The sequence below is a fragment of the Candoia aspera genome, chromosome 10 (assembly GCF_035149785.1).
Source record: "Candoia aspera isolate rCanAsp1 chromosome 10, rCanAsp1.hap2, whole genome shotgun sequence".
NCBI lineage: Eukaryota > Metazoa > Chordata > Lepidosauria > Squamata > Boidae > Candoia > Candoia aspera.
The window spans coordinates 13,667,761-13,683,573 of record NC_086162.1 but is presented as its reverse complement, the minus strand read 5'-3'; the positions used below and the strand labels follow the sequence as shown (position 1 = coordinate 13,683,573).

The window sequence follows — 15,813 nt, the reverse complement described above, 5'->3', positions numbered from 1 at the left end:
ACCATGTGGAAATGTCTTCACCGTTAATAGCTTTTGATCAAGGCCAGAAGCTGATGCAGGTCAGTGGCTAATCCCAAGGCAAAGAGATGAGAGGGCTGTGTGTCCACATGAGATGGACAGCTTTAAAAATGAGATGGGAGAAGGGAAGCCCACATGGTGGTATTGGTTAAGGCAGTGTTTCTCAACCTTGGCAAGTTCCCTAGCAAGCTGGCTGGGGAATTCTGGGAGTTGAAGTCTGCACATCTTAAAGTTGCCAAGGTTGAGAAACACTGGGTTAAAGAAGTGGACTGGGATCCAGGAAGCTTAGGCTCCAGTCCTCTTGTGAAGTTCTGAATTACTTTTAGGCTAGTCATTATTTCTCAATTCTATACAGTTGTGAGGATAAAATGAGAGCTAATATCCCCCTTCCACTATGCATTATCCTGAGAAAAGGAAAGATATAAAAGAATTAATAGCAGTATTAAGGCTTCACACTACTCATAGCTGGTTTTACTACTGGGATAAGCACTGTGGTCTTCCTAGCTTGTTTATGCAATTTTCTTATTCAAAATACTCAATAATTGTGGATGTCACCGTGGCAAAATTCATGAGACACCTTGAAAAAGCAGATACATATGGTATTTGTTTATTGTTACATTTTCAACTAGTGGAAACTTACACAAATCCTTCTTTAAAGTCACTGTTGGATGGCTCAACGCAAAGCTGATGCAGTCAGAACTTATATATTGAACAAAAGGTAACAGTGATGGGGAACCCACATCAATGGTTGTTTCCTCATTTCAAAGTGTGGACCAAGCACCCCCTCTGCTGCTCCAATGTAGCTTATCAAGTGTGAAGTAGGGAGGGAGGATCTAAGTTTTCTGCCAGCAGAAGGCTTCAGAAACAACCTTCTCCTCCAGAAATAGTAACAGCTTTCACAATGCACCGATATCTGAGCCAGCCATTACTTCTGCACCAGTAAAATGCTGGTTTTCAAGTGTGCTTTTGGAATTCAGATCATTTGTGGGAAGAAAGTGCCAGCAACCTATCAAAAGGTATCTTTTACTCAGTTACGGGAAAGAAAGAACAAGCCACAAATTGTACCAACACTTCTGGATGCTAAGGGTGAGCTATCCCACTCCAGAGCCACTTGTCAGAGACTATCTTGGGAACAGTAATGCAGTTGAACCATGCCTGCAGACTGTTTCCTGGTTTGTAGTTCATGTCTGTTTCTATTGCATTCTTTGAGATAAAAAGGACCTGCGATACAAAAAGAGTTCAACTTTGTCCCTGCGCCATCTTGAGCGTTAAATAAAAAGGAAAGAAATTTGCTTTGAACTGCTTGCAATAATCAGCCTACTGCTGTCTCCACCCGGATGGCACTCTGAAACTCCTGTCAATACTGTGGCCTGCTTTTGAGATCCATAATTCATTTTCTGAAAGAAATCCAAATACCATCAATAGCAACATGACAAGTTGGAGGGAAATGAAAAACATCTATGGCCACTTCTAATACTGTTCTCAAAAATAGCAAAATATTTTATCCCTTGGACAATCATGGACACCATATATCACTTAACGAGGAGGAAAATAAAAGTCTATGCTTCAAGATACGTTCCTCTGGGGGAATAGATGTGAGGAGACCTATGGATGTGTGGCAGATCTCCTCTAATAACCCCTTATTGCTGCACTGTTAAAATATATGCTTCTCTGTGAAGCATTCCAAAAAAAAATTATCCCATAGATGACCTCAAGGATACTCCACAGCTTCAGAGGCAGATTTTTTTTTCTCTTAGAAGAGCCTTTTTTTTTCCTTTTAATTTCTCTGTCTTTTCCCAGAGTTATTTCTTGGTTGTTTTGCGGATCAGTGCCATTCTCTGAAAAGTAAAAGGGAAAAAAAATACGTAGGAACATGGGTCTCTTGGTAAATTAAATTAGGAATATGATTAGCAGAACTCAAACAGGTAATTTTTCAATTCACCCAAGAATCCATCCATCCATCCATCCATCCAGAATACCAGCAGCTATTAGGTTTCCAATCTTGACTGGGGCTCCAATTGCAGAGGTTCATCTCCTCAATCCTCACTTGAGTTTACTCCCAAAACATATCGTTCCATCTCTCCAAAGGTGCCCTTCGACCTTGGAGGAAGGATACTTGGCCAATTCTGTTTATTTCCTTAAAGGCCAAATAGTAATTTCAGGGTAGGTGGTCCTGATTCAGAACAACATTCCCCACAATTCTTCTTTTTTTAAATAAATAGAACTGCAACGATGTATTAAGTGGGAAAAAAGAATGTGGTTCAGAAGATACACTTAAATCATACAAAAAATTAGGAAAAGGGATTTAGGCATGCAGCTTGTTGACAATCATTATTACAAAGTAAAGCCAAGCTGGAATCTGAACGGTAGAAATCATTTCTCAGACTATTTTTCTACTGCGGCAAGAAACCTCAATTTGTTAGCAAGCTCTGTTTTTCATCTGAGATTCTCCCTCTTCCCCCTGTTCATCACTGGTTTGATGTACCAGAAACCGTCTGTCTCACACTGCATTGCTTCCTTAGGTGAGAATTATTTGGGGAAAAAAGGTGATCCTTACCTGTTTGTGAGCTTCTGTAGTGCAGGCTTTTTTATACGGCCTGATTTCTTCAGAACCAAAACCTGGGATCCACATATTCCACTGGCGCTCTGGGGCAGCAACAGCATTGGTGTGGTAGTGTTGAGGAAATGAGATCATAAGCAGAAGACGATTTGAACAAGCAATAAACAGATAAGAGACACAAGTTCAGTCATGTAGAAAGCAATGAATTAATACTCCACTATGCAAACTTTTATCAATGACAAGTGGGCAAAATACATGCTTTTGCAGGAATCTGACTCCGCCAGAGACCGTTGTTATATCCTTTCTGACAAACCTACGAGGCATGTAGGTCTTAAATCTTCCCAATATGGGGTTTACAATCTGGGCTGACGGATGAGTGGCAGAAGACAAGCTTCCATGCAAAGACAGGGAAAGTGAACCGTGATGCCATTTATGGTTACCAGTAGGAACCCGGAAACTGCTTTTTCAGTGGTCCTGCCAATGCAGGAGGAGGAAGCCTAATTTTTGATACCTTTGCATGTATTGCCCCAATGGGAGCGCAGAAATTATTGGGTGGGAAGGTTTTGCGCATGTACAGTACATTAAAGGTACCACACAGCATTACCCTTTAAAACATGACAGCAGTGCAAGAGGATCAACCCACTGAAATGAGACTGCCATGCTGCTGCTGCTGCTGTATAATGCAACCTTCCCCATTCCAGTGCGCTCCAGAAGTAATAGGCTACAATCCATCATGCCCAGTGCACTTGCCCCATGGAAGTTGCAGCCCACATGTCAGGGGGGTACCAGATAAAGTGTCCATAATGTTAGAAAGAGAACGGGGAAGGCACAGTTGTCACCTGGGAGACTCACATGGTATTTGTCACTGTGCTTTGGATAGCAGCTCATTAGAGGGGCAAGGAAGGAAAGAGAAGACGATGACCAGCAGCAAGATGGATGGACTCAGTTACGGTGGCGACGAGCGCACCGTTGGGAGACTTGAAAGAACAGGTTAGGGATAGATTGTTGTGGGGAAAATCTATGTGGTTGCTAGGAGTCAAAAACTTGATGGCACATAATCAGCATAATCAGAGGGGCAAGTGATTGTCTCCACAATATAACCCAGGAGAAAACTCTGCAGGTTATGGAGAAAACAATCCAAAACAACTGACAGATGCTCAGTTAACTAAGGCAGCTATCATGAATTGGACACATTCATGCCTTTGCACTGACCAAGATGCAACTGGACATCCTTTACTTCCAAAGTGTTAGACTTGCGATGCCGTGCAAGCTGGCAGGCGGCGGTCACCACACTTTCAATGAAATCGTCAGCAATCTGCAGCAACATCTGTCAAAATGGAATTCAGCATCAGAAAGAATGGCAGATGCCACACTTTGCTTCAGAAGGTTGTTCTTCTGACAAGTCAAGGTGCTGCCAGAGCACTCTCAAAGAGAAAAATCAGGAATAACATGGCACTGTTCAACCAAGGAGAGGCTAGACATCTGACACGCTCATTTTATCTAAGACCTACCTCCTCCACATCTTCATCCAGTTGCTCGTTTGGATCCACTTCTCTAACCAGATCCTGCAATTTCTTCTTTGTTAATATCTATGGAAAACATTAGCACATTTGTACCAGGTTCATTTCCCCAGAGTCACTTCTGTGCAGTTAAAATCAAAGGATCTTGCTTAGGAGCACTTCCAGCCAACAACATATATGACCGTGCCCCTAAGTGGAGCCTCTACAGCAGTGTTTCTCAACCTTGGCAACTTTAAGACCTGTGGACTTCAACTCCCAGAATTCCCCAGCCAGCATAGCTTGCTGGGGGATTCTGGGAGTTGAAGTCCACAGGTCTTAAAGTTGCCAAGGTTGAGAAACACTGCTCTAAAGCAACCCTCTTCCATGCAAAGCTCCTCCAGATGTGCTGACTAGAGCTCAGATCATTACAGCATGGCCAATTACCTGATTGCTTTCAGGACTGAGGCGCCCCCCACTGCTAGGGGTCCCAGGCATCTTCGCCACAGAGGTATTGTTTGCCATGGAACTATGAGGAGGAGTATTGCCTGGTTCTGGTTTGATTGAAGAAAAGTTTGATAAGTTGATCAAGGTAGATGGACCAAACTGGCTCATAATCTGCTGAGCTTTAGCCTTGAGATCATAGAGCTTATCCAGATCTTGCTTCTTTTTGGGATTATGTGGGCCCAAACCAATCAGCTAGAAGAAGAAGCAGGCCGCAAAGTTAAAAACAAGGTGGAAGAATTCAAATGTCAGTATCTTGGGCATGTTAACTGAGTTCAGGAACCTGTTACTAACAAAAGCAATTTATCAGTGAAGCTATAGGCAATGTTGTAAATAGCCCACTTCTTAGGGTTTTTTTCCTGAGCCTTTATTAAATGTAGTCTATTAATACAGCTCAGACTATTTTAGTTTACCTTAACATTGCAACTTGTAACATCACATCAAGACCAAACCATGCTATACATGTACAATCCAAAAAATCAAGGTCAATATTATCTTTATTACTCCTGATTCAAGAGCAAGGTCCCAACAAAATAATACACAAAACAATATTTAGAATATTACAATGTTAATGTTTCATTCTTATTATCATGCATTATTTTGCTCAACACACTGCGGCAAAAAGACAAGGATACTAAGGTTTGGGGGTGAGATTCTCATCCAGAACTGCTTTCAATAGAATCAAATATTTCTTGTCAAAGTAGAACCCCACTGCCATTAAAAAGAGCTGGCTATAAAAGAGGAGGGCATGGAGCTCAAAGCCAGAATAAGCTTTATTCTCTTTCCTGTCCAATACCGGGCAAAGTTTAATTACTTTGCCTCATCCACACTGTGCAAGGATACTGGCTTGCATGGAAGGTGTTCCCTCTCATTTCCCAATCGATAGGGTAGTTGTAATGACCTCTTAGTGAGAGGAAGCACTGAGTTAGATCCAACCTGGGTTAGCCTCTTCCAATACTATTTGCATGGCTCTCTCAATGTCTGTTTCCCAGGAAGTCCTAACTTCTCTCAGGTTTATTTCAAAGAAATTCACATGTAGCATATTGTTTTCTTCAATCTCACCTATTCGAAAACTTCACCATCTAGAACAGGCTTGTTGTACAGTAAATGGGTACAATCCAATTTATCTACCCTGGATTAACTGTTGTCCTGAAACCAAGTTAAAACTTAAAACATTCTTCTGGGTAGGAGCTATTTGTAAAATGTTCAACATTTCAGCATAATTCTGTTCAGTAGAATGGCTCTAGCAAGAGTACAATGCTAGAATGCAGGGAGATTGATAGAAGAGTAAAGCAAACCTAAGTTCTAACCCGTACGAGGACTCGGCAAAGGGATTTCAGCCGCGTATTCAATGACTTGAGTTAAGAGACAGCACAGAGATCATATAAATAATTTAACAGGAAAAGCAATATAATCTTGCTGAACTTTGTTTACCATCATATTTCAATCTTGGCACATGATCAAACTTAACAAGACACAAGCCAATCTTCTGCTCTTCACTATGATGCTAGCAAGCCATGCGATGGTCAGTTCAAGCCAATTTACTTACAGCTATCTGAGTATCTAGATCTTTAATTACATCAGAAACTGCTGTGGGGCCATTGAATGGAGAGGCCATTTTCAAAAAAAAATAAAAGTACCTGCAAGTAAATAGTCAGAATTAACCCACTAAGCAGTTCTTCCCTGGCTGTGGATGCTTATAAAATTCTTTCAAAGCATTCTGTGTTCCTGCCTCCAGCCTGAACATGCAACAAACCACAACACAGGATTTTTTTTTCTCTGTCTCTTCTAAAAACGGACTTAGAATTTTGGAGTCAAGGTGACAAGATATTATAACTGACAACACAAGCATGAGCTTACAGAAAGTCAAAGCAGCGGTTACCAACAGACAATCTTGGTGAGATGATGTTCATCAGGTCATTAAGAGTCTGAAGTGACTAAACAGCAACAGTAAAATTATTCAACCAAGGGAGCCCTGGTTAGCAATCGTGAAGTTGTCTATGGAGGGTGCATTACTTCAACACCTCAGTTTGTAAACTGTATCCTGGGACATGTCCTAATCCACTACTTTATCATGAAGCATCATAGTTAAGGCTGCAATCTTATAGGGCTTTCTGGACAAGATTGCACTGTATCTATGAATGGAACTGCAGGGTTCATTAAGGCTTTTTTAAAAAAAAAAATCTGTGAAGCTTGTAAATGCTCCAACATGCTTTCCTCTATCAACATCTTTCTTGAAGATAGTGTCAATGATATATATGAAACTCTTCAACAATGATTTGATTTTTCTTTAGCTAGTTACAGTATTTTAAAAGAGACAGGTTACAAACTCCTGTGAACTGGATATTCTGGCAGAAATAAACTCAAAAATGACAATGAATGTGGCAGGTAGGAAATTAAAATTTTGATCTTAAAATGTTTAAAATATTCCTAAATACTAGAATGTTATTACTACAATTATTTGAATAAACTATACTAAAATTCTGTAGTAAAGGAAAGAATAACTCAGAGTAAAAAAAATGCAAGAGAAAACCAATCACTTCACTAGGATAGGAGGAACCAGACACAAGCTAGTTGTCTCAGGAAACTTTTAGCTTTTATATCATTCATTTTCCAACTGCATTATGTGGCAAATCAAATTTATATTTACATCATGCCACAGCTGGATGCCCAATTCTTGCTCCAATGCAGTGTTTTTCAGCCGTGGCAACTTTAAGATGTGCAGACTTCAACTCCTAGCCTGCTGGCTGGGGAATTCTGGGAGTTGAAGTCCCAGACATTTTCAAGTTGCCAAAGTTGAAAAACGCTGCTCTAATGGCTTTCACAGTTCAAGCCTTACCTTATTTTAAGCAGGAGTTCACCACAGCAAATACCAGCCAACTTACCTGCTATCGATATCAAAATTCTTTCTGTTCCTGAAGATATTTGAAGCAAGGCTTTAAAAACAAAAAGCTAAAAATGACCTTGAAACCAAATCTTATTTGTTCCTTGTTTTATCAACTGGCATAATCTGATATCTCAACAATGGCTCTTAGCCTTGAGAGCAGTGGGACTGCCTCTGAAGGCCATCTGCTGGGAGACTACTGGACTTCCTTGTGCAGTCAGTTGGCCACTGGGAGAACAATAGGCCAGGGGTCCAATCCAGCAGGGCACTGCTTATGATGTTGTTATTACTATTATATTTTTATCCCGCCTTTTTTATATAGGCAGCAAGCATACCTAATACTCCTGCCTCCTATTTCCCCCCACAACACCCCTGTGAGGTAAGTTGGGCTGAGAAAAAGAGGGACTGGCCCAAAGTCCCCCACCAGCTTTCATGCCTATATTCTACTGAAGGAAGCTTTGGTTTTAAGTGGTTATTATTACTGGTTTTTATGTGTTGCTTAAGTGAGCATATACACTGACTACCACAAAATAATACTGTACCAATAATAATACACTACCATACAATAATATGTAACAATAACAATACACTGACTACCATAAAATAATGGTAACACATTGACTACCATATAATAATAATCATTCATTAAATTATTAAAAATAGACGAAAGTGGCTGAAAGAGGAGACACAAGGGCTTCAAAACAAAACTACGTACCGTAAGCTCTACAGAAAGCGGGGAGGCTCGCTGCCAAGAGAAGAGGGGAAGCCTATAAAGAGAGCCCGGGTGGTGTGCAGGAGGCGTTGGGCCGGCAGGGGGTGACTAAGTCACAAACCCACCCTCGGCCACTAGGAGGTTGGGGGCCAGGCACTCCCCCTCAGGCCAGCCTACCTCAAGGGCTGTTGTGGGGGAAAGAAAAGAGACCTTGGGCTACGCTTAGATATGGCGCCCACCCCAAATACTAAAGACTGCACTGCAAATAGGCATCTCGGACTCCTTTGCTCCATCGCCTCGCCTTATTTTCAGCGGGGCTTCATCCCGGCCACCGCTGTCTCTGTCACGGCCGACTCACTCACCGGCGCCTCAGCCGCTTAGCTTCTCATATCGGCCGCGCTCACTTCCACGGGCTGCCGCTTTTGCCTTCAGCGGGTCTCCGCCGACACAACACTTCCGGGGTCACGACCGCGAAACCGCGGAAGTGTCAGGAAACAGCCTTCTATCAGCCCGCGCGCCTGCCGACCCGCTCATCAACCAATTAGGAAGTCCTTCTCGGCGCTTCGTTCGTTCGGCGGCCGGGCTTGACTGCGCAAGCGCCAACTCCGGAGGGCGCTGATGGGAGTTGTAGTTCAAAGTGCGCGGAGGGAAGCTTTCCCTGGTCTTAACTCTTGTTCTGTGCAGTTAGACAGAGGCTGCCCGCTCGCAGCAGGTGCCTAGCCAGGTCAGTTGTAAATGTAGGAGGTTCATTTGCATAATCTACGTTTAGTTATTTTTGGTGAATTTATTTGTTTTTCAAATTTTCCCACCCTCCCATCTCCCCCCCGACAGGAGGGACTCTGGGCGGTTAACTTACTTCCTTTGGTTAATTATGCTTCAGCGCATTGTGACGACTCGGGAAATGATTTCATTCAGTCCGCAGGCTAAGCGTGTTGTGTGAACAGAGCAGAACAAAGGAGAAGGGAAGCCCGTGGATTTTTGCACTAATATCCTGGAAGGGAAAACACCTGATATCCCTCAGAAATAACCCTCAGACTTGGATTCCAATCCCAAATGAGCTAGAACTGCGTTCGCACGATCCACTGAATCGGAAACCAGCCAAGCCCCTTTTAGCTTTTGCAGCCCAGGCAGGCGATCCGTTTATGGTTCAGCCAGTCACACGAGTCTAAGAAGCAGAGCTCAGCCAACCGTGGGTCAGCGCGTCCTGCGAATGCAGTCAGCCTCTGAACTCAGGCTGATTCCGGGTTTAATCCGGAAGGTCTGTGTGCATTTTTTAAAACCAACTTTCAAGTGAAAGGAAAAACCGGGAGACAAATATAAATGAACGAGCGTTTCTTGGAAAGGCATTGCCTTGTAATTTAGTGGAATTGATTTACTCCAACACGGATGCTTTGTTTTTTTCAGTCCGGGGCTGGTGCGCACATTAACGGAAGTTAACTAACGAACCTAATTAACCTCTTAAGCTTCCTGCGCTAAGTCTGCATATGACAGGTCTGTACTACCTCAGAGCACTTACTCGCAGGACTTCTACCCAGAATGCCGCGCGTTAATTTGCATAGCGACCAGAAAAGGAGAAATGTTGCCGTGTTTTAAAAGTTGACCCAGACATGGAACCGTTGTAACCGGAGTTATGAAGCCGAACCTGAACGAAGTTGATCGGGGTGGTGGTAGTTTGGGGCGGCTCGCTGTAACCTTTGTAAGCGTCACGGATTCGTTGGGGCGGCGCTCAAAGAGCGCGCGTTTAAAAAAGGGCTTCTGCTGTGAGTAGCACATAGAGAGGGGTGGCTGCGGCTCGCCCTTTTCCGTGCGGAATCGCTATCAAGAGATTTCGGAAGCATAATTTTTGCGAAAGGGGTAGCTGGTAATCGCTTGTTCTGGCTCCCCGCTTTATTGTGGTTGAATGGTAGTTGTTGCAGTGCATTGGGGTTAAATGTTTGCTTGTTTATTAGGCAGAAAACAGAATTTTGTGTGTGTGTGTTTTGGTGGTCAGAGATTGGAAGCTTGATGTGAGGGTGGTGGAGTAGTATGGTACTGTTCTGCACTGGTGTTTGTAGCATATTGCAAGTAGCCCTTGCTTTGTGACCATAATTGGGACAGGAATTTCAGTTGCTGAGTGAAGTGGTTGTTAAGCGAGTCTGACCTGATTTTATGAGGTTGTTTGCTGTGATAAGTGAGTCACTATGGCCGTTACTTAAACCACATGGTTGTTAAGTGACTCATGGGGTTTCCTCATTGATTTTGCTTGCCAGAAGCTGGCCAGGAAGGTGGACAATGGTAATTGCCTTACCATGGGATGATGTTCATAAAAGTGAACCAGTTGCAAAGCACCCAAATTGTGATCACGTGACTGGAGACCCGTAAGTGTGCGAGCCAGTTATAAGTTGGTTTTTTTAGCACTGTTGTAAGTCTGAACCATCATTAAATGAATGGTTGTTAAGTGAGAACTACCTGTACGTCATCTTTTTTTAAAATTTATTTGAAGTTTGTGCTAGGGTGGGGGTATTTTTCTGCGAATTGTTGCTAAATTGTTTGTAAGCCATGGGACCTTATGTGCATTTTTTAAAATCCATTCAATTGAATCCGATTCTTGGAAGCTGCCTGGACAAGTCCCTGCAGTTTTCTTGGCAAGATTTCAGAAGTAGTTTGCCATTGCCTCCTTCCTGGGGCTGAGAGAGAGTGACTGGCCCAAGATCACCCAGCTGGCTTTGTGCCTAAGGCTAGACTAGAACTCACGGTCTCCTGGTTTCCAGCCTGGTGTCTTTACCACCATACTGAACTGGCTCCCAAATAATGCCCAGGAATAAAGCCTATGGCGTGTACAATGGCCAACTTCAAATAATGTGCTACTCTGAAGCCAAACAAACCGTATTATGACCAGCTGCAGTTTGAAGATTAAGCTAGTTAGCAGTACGGGTCAACCTTAAGCTAAATCTGGTTTGACTTGCTTAGTACTTTGCTAGGAGACCACAAGGGTCCAGGACTGTAGACTAGACTGTGGAATTGAAAAAAAAAAATCCCAGAAGATAGCAAATGACTTCTCTGTGTTGGCCATGGGATGGTCCCATGTTGTCATCAGCTTAGCTTGATTTGAAAGTGATACCTTTTTTTTTATTTTGGTGGTACAAACCCCATCTTTGTAAATAACTCTTCACCCAGTGTTACGAAGTCTCTGCTCATTCCTGAGATCAAGGAAGAATATCTTTTGAAGTACAGCAGTTCACTATAGTAATTCTCATGGTGTAAGAGGAGGATCTAGTTGTGGTTGTGCAGTCTCTCAATTACCTCTCTGACTAGCCCCCTGGAAATATATGAATATTCTTCACTGGCAGTGGGGCTGGGGAGCCTGTGGTCTTCTAAATGTTGCTGACCCACAGTGTTCCTTCACTGTTGGCCACAGTGGCTGGGGCTGCAAGGAACTCAAGTTGAGCCACATATGGTCGTTACCTATAAAGCCCTGTATGGCGCAGGGCATGGATACCCAAGGGACGACCTATTCCCAACTGTTTCTGCCCACCCAATACAGCAGAGTGGTATACTCCAGGTCCCTTCTATTAAACATTATGGGACCAAGGAAGTGTGCCTTGTCACGGCCCTCACCCTCTGGAACAGCATCCCCCCAGAGATACGGACACCACCCTCTCTCCTGGGCTTCCGAAAAGCTCTTAAGACCTGGCTTTGGCCTCAGGCCTGGGGTTGATGTGTTTGTGGGGCCTCTGGCTTGATTTTTTACTGTTATGGTGGTTTTAGTCAGGTTGCCTGCGATGTATGTTTTAACTGCTTTTATTGGTTGGTATTTGTCAGCCACCCAGAATCTATGGCAGTGAGCGGCCATGATAGATTTAAATAAATAATATGGGAGGTCAGAGAATCCCCATCCCTGTGTTTTTTTGTTATGGTGAGAGGCATGTGAGTGTGTATACATTGAACCACACTAATGGCATGTTTAACCACTGCATGAATTTTTAGTATAAAAAATAAGATGCACAGCACGGCACCCACTGTATCTGGGAATGCACACTGAGGTAATGCCAGGTGCAGAGACACTGAGGGGTTCACAGGAAGGGCATTTCACCAGTAAGCTCTCATACATTTTGTTTTGCAAGTGGTTATAAAAGTTTTACAAACCAGCCCCTTGGCACAGACTAGCCACAGCATGCATACATGTTGTCTGTCCCAGGGAGTATTGTGTGTTTACTCCTGTATTTACCTTTAATAAAGCTTGTAATGATCACACAAGCTGTCAGGTCCTCTTTCTTGGAAATCTCTCGTGGATATTGATGTTTACATTTGGGCATTAAACTGCATTTGGGCATTAATGCACATTTTGTCTACACATAGGGAAACCTTTTGATTTTTCATTTCTGAATAGGAACAAATATTAACAACTCAAAAGTGGATTTGTTAGTAATAGATGGCGGGGAAGACGGAAAAAAAAGCAGGTTTTTAAAATTCAGTTACAAAATATTTTTCAAGGGAATAATAGAAAGTAAGTTTAATGAGCTCCCCAGAATGAAGTTTGGCTCTTTCCTTCCATCTGGGACTCTCAAATCATGATGCGCTTGGGTCATTAATAATTATATCTGCAATGGAGCCAAAAGAAATGATAGATGCAATTCATCGCCCCCACTCCTCACTGTTGTTTTTGGACTATGGTGCGGGCAACCAAGGACTGTTGGGGTACTTGTCATTCTCCTGAATTTAACAACTTGAGTCTTAGTTGGAAAGTTCCCCAGCCTGGGTACAGAAGGTAATCAGGATAAACTGAACCACTGTCCTTTGCAGAAGTATCAGCTGGACCTGCCATTAGGTAGAGTGAGGCGGTGTCCTCAGGTGGCAAATCCTAGGAGGTAGCAAAATATGTGGGGAGGAAAAATTGTGTGCCTGTCCAGTTGTCCTGTGTTCCCAACCTAGTCTGCACTGGAAAATACAGTTCCATCAGCAGCATCCAAGGAAGATTTAATCCCCTCGCTGGTCAATGTTTGCCCCTTGAAGGAGACACGGTGGCATCATCTTCTTTGCAAAACAACTGGGCCAGCCTAGGAGCACAGCAAGGAGCTGAATGCAAATTCCATAGGAAGAAGGTCCCAGCTTTAACTACTGGAGTATATCCTTGCTTTAAAAAAGGATTGGGCAGCAACTGGTTGGCCAGACCTCTTGCCTACGACATGGAAGAGCCATGACGAGTCGCACAATTTTGAACTTGAGCTGAACTTGGCATGAAGCTTTGGGTCATTCAACAGGGACCGCCTTTTTCACAGCCACAGGAGTGGGCGTCTGCAGGGCTCACAAGGGCTTGTGATAGACATGTTCATAGGGGGAGTTCCTCTGTTGGAAATAGTGGCTCTGCAACGAGGCCATACGGGCCCTCTCTCCTGGGCTTGGAGGACGCGGGCAGCGAGGGTCAGTTTGGACGGACCCTTCCTGCTGGCCAGCCTCACCCACTCGGCTGTCCAGCTTCTCCACCGGCCACTGAGTTGGGAAGTCATATTGCAGTGAGGCTTTGGGGGCCCCCAGTGGGGCTAGGGCGCCCCCCAGGCTTTGGGAGAAAGGGAGCATTTTGGCACAGAAGTTCATCCTGCAAGGGCCTCTCTCCAGCCCTGCAGGCTGCTCGATGAAAGGGGTGGCGTATTCGGGCTCCAGCGGCAAGGGTTCGGTGTACTCGTGCTGCCTGCCCGGCACGTTGTAGGGATTGGCCACCAGTGGGAGCGTGTAACCTTCGTCCACGGCAGGCTTGAAGGTGGACTGGGCCGCCTGGCAGCTGGGGCTGACCTGAACCAAGTCTGGCTCGGCATATTCTGCAAAGGAGGAGAGGGTGAGGGAAGAATGAGACATTCCTCTGGGATGTCAGAGATGTGACTCTGGAAGCCCCAAGTATGTTGTGAGAATGCTAAGTGACAGCTCTAAAGGCTAGCTCCGGCTTGACTAACATAAGGATTTTTCTGCTTTTCAGGGCATCTCATCAGATGCCCAAGGCTGCTTGGGGAAGGCTGGATTTCTTAAAGCAAAGAATGAGAAGTTGCCCATACCCATTCCATGTAAAAAAGCTGACTGGACTGATTTTTTTTATCCGTTCAATCATGTTGTTCTTGAAGACTGCCTGGACAAGTCCTTGCAGTTCTCTTGGCAAGGTTTTTGGAAGTGATTTGCCCTTGCCTCCTTCCTAGGGCTGAGAGAGACTGACTGGCCCAAGGTCACCCAGCTGGATTTGTGCCTAAGGTGGGACTAGAACTCATGGTCTCCCGGTTTCTAGCCAGGTGCCTTAACCACTACACCAGACTGGCTCTCAACTGGTTTGGTTATTATTTCAGTATCAGCAATAAGGCCTCATCTTCCATTGCAGGCAAAGGCAGAAGACAACTCATCTCCCTAACTCAGAGTTGGTATGACACTGCTCTCTTCCAAGACCTTATTACTACCTTTCAGTATCTGCTGAGTGTTGTCCTTTGTCTAATTATGGGACCAGCCCTTCATACAGATTAGTGGGTTCTGTCTTCTGTCTGTCTCCTGCAGAGACCACCAGATTCCATTCAGTGTTGGAAATAATCCAAGTAGTTGCTCGACTTCACACATATTAGGAGAAGAGGATAGACACTACAGTGTTGTCTTTTAGTCAAAGGGAGCAGTGATTGGCACAACCTGGAATCTGTTTTATACCTAGGAGAGGCTAATGTGTCAGGCACACTGAATCATCCAACAGTCCCAAAGTCTGTCTTGTTACAGATCTAAAGGGTGGAACACAGGGAAGAAGATGTGTTCATTCCATATACTTCTAGAGCAGTGTTTCTCAACCTTGGGAACTTTAAGATGTGTGGACTACAACTCCCAGAATTCCCCAGCCAGCATGGTTGGCTGGGGAATTCTGGGAGTTGAAGTCGACATATCTTAGAGTAGCCAAGGTTACTAACACTGTTCTAGAGTCTTCATTTGTTCATGTATATAAGAGCTACCTTCTTCAACCTAGTGCCCTCCAGGTGTGGATTACAATTCCCATCTTTCTAGGCTGGCACTGGCTAGGATGCAGGAGCAATTTGCACATGGAGGGTACCACTTTGAAGGAAGAGAGACCTATTTGCTTTCAAAGCAGAAGAGAATTGGAAAGCAACTTCTTTCATCAAACTGAATGAGGCTGGTAGGAAAAAAATGCAAAATTTATTCTGCGCTACATTAGTTTTAAGTTTGGTTGGCCAAATATCCTTATAACTCATTTTGGAACTGCTTCAGATCTCCAAGGAAGCAGACACAGATAGTGGCCAGGGCTTGGCTGTTTGCTTAATTTCCTTCCCTTTCTTTGAGCTGCACGCTTCTTGATTTTCCATGGTCCTGACCAATGCCCTCTGGGAGCCCTTGACCCATCCCCAGATCTGGAACCTGTTCCAGTTAAAGCTGGGTGTGTCTCTGTCATGCTGATGAGGGGCTGTTCCTGGAATCTTCCTGGTTTTCTGCTTCCATTCTGCCAGCCTGGCCTGACCCATGAATGGCACTGCCCCTGGCTGCTGCGGAATGCCGATGGCCTGCCCCCCAGTCTCTCTGCACCCCTTCCTGCTATTCTCAGCATCATGGAGAGAGACCAGGATTAAACAGGCCAAGTGTTCAGATCTAGCTGTGTAGGGTGAGAAGAACAAACTTGCTGCTCACAAGA

General features: G+C 44.2%; 2 protein-coding genes, 1 long non-coding RNA gene and 1 other non-coding gene across 6 annotated transcripts in view; 2 read left to right on the top strand and 2 right to left on the bottom strand.

Moving 5' to 3' along the window:
• Positions 1-15,813, top strand: part of LOC134503320 (uncharacterized) — a 136,696-nt gene that overhangs the window by 29,177 nt on the left and 91,706 nt on the right. The gene's annotated exons all lie outside the window — the stretch shown is intronic.
• TAF12 (TATA-box binding protein associated factor 12) lies at positions 610-8,661 on the bottom strand. 3 transcript variants are annotated; one of them, XM_063311863.1, is made up of 6 exons: positions 8,537-8,661; positions 4,522-4,773; positions 4,090-4,167; positions 3,791-3,905; positions 2,576-2,664; positions 610-1,856 (listed from the first exon to the last, which is right to left on the bottom strand). In XM_063311863.1, the coding sequence occupies exons 2-6, from the start codon at positions 4,687-4,689 to the stop codon at positions 1,821-1,823; spliced, it is 486 nt and encodes a 161-aa protein (XP_063167933.1). In that variant the 5' UTR covers positions 4,690-4,773; positions 8,537-8,661; the 3' UTR covers positions 610-1,820. The 3 variants fall into 3 exon arrangements, with proteins under 3 accessions (XP_063167933.1, XP_063167934.1, XP_063167932.1); XM_063311864.1 differs by lacking the exon at positions 8,537-8,661 and adding an exon at positions 8,352-8,462; XM_063311862.1 differs by lacking the exon at positions 8,537-8,661 and adding an exon at positions 6,128-6,231.
• Positions 9,919-10,059, top strand: LOC134503750 (U11 spliceosomal RNA). Its single transcript, XR_010068584.1, has one exon. It is a non-coding gene; the product is annotated as a U11 spliceosomal RNA (small nuclear RNA).
• Positions 12,117-15,813, bottom strand: part of LOC134503215 (discoidin, CUB and LCCL domain-containing protein 1-like) — a 36,848-nt gene continuing 33,151 nt past the window's right edge. The window contains exon 15 of the mRNA XM_063311909.1: positions 12,117-13,969. Coding sequence (XP_063167979.1) covers positions 13,458-13,969 — 512 coding nt within the window. The 3' untranslated portion in view covers positions 12,117-13,457. The remainder of the gene's footprint in view (positions 13,970-15,813) is intronic.

Bases quoted from the DNA above. Each gene is read 5' to 3' on its own strand.
- TAF12 (XM_063311862.1), bottom strand. From the start codon at position 6,196: ATGGCCTCTCCATTCAATGGCCCCACAGCAGTTTCTGATGTAATTAAA. The intron at 2,665-3,790 runs GTCAGTGCAAAG...TTGCTGCCCCAG, and splicing joins GGATGTCCAGTTGCATCTTG to AGCGCCAGTGGAATATGTGG. The intron at 1,857-2,575 runs GTAAGGATCACC...TTTACTTTTCAG, and splicing joins CTACAGAAGCTCACAAACAG to AGAATGGCACTGATCCGCAA.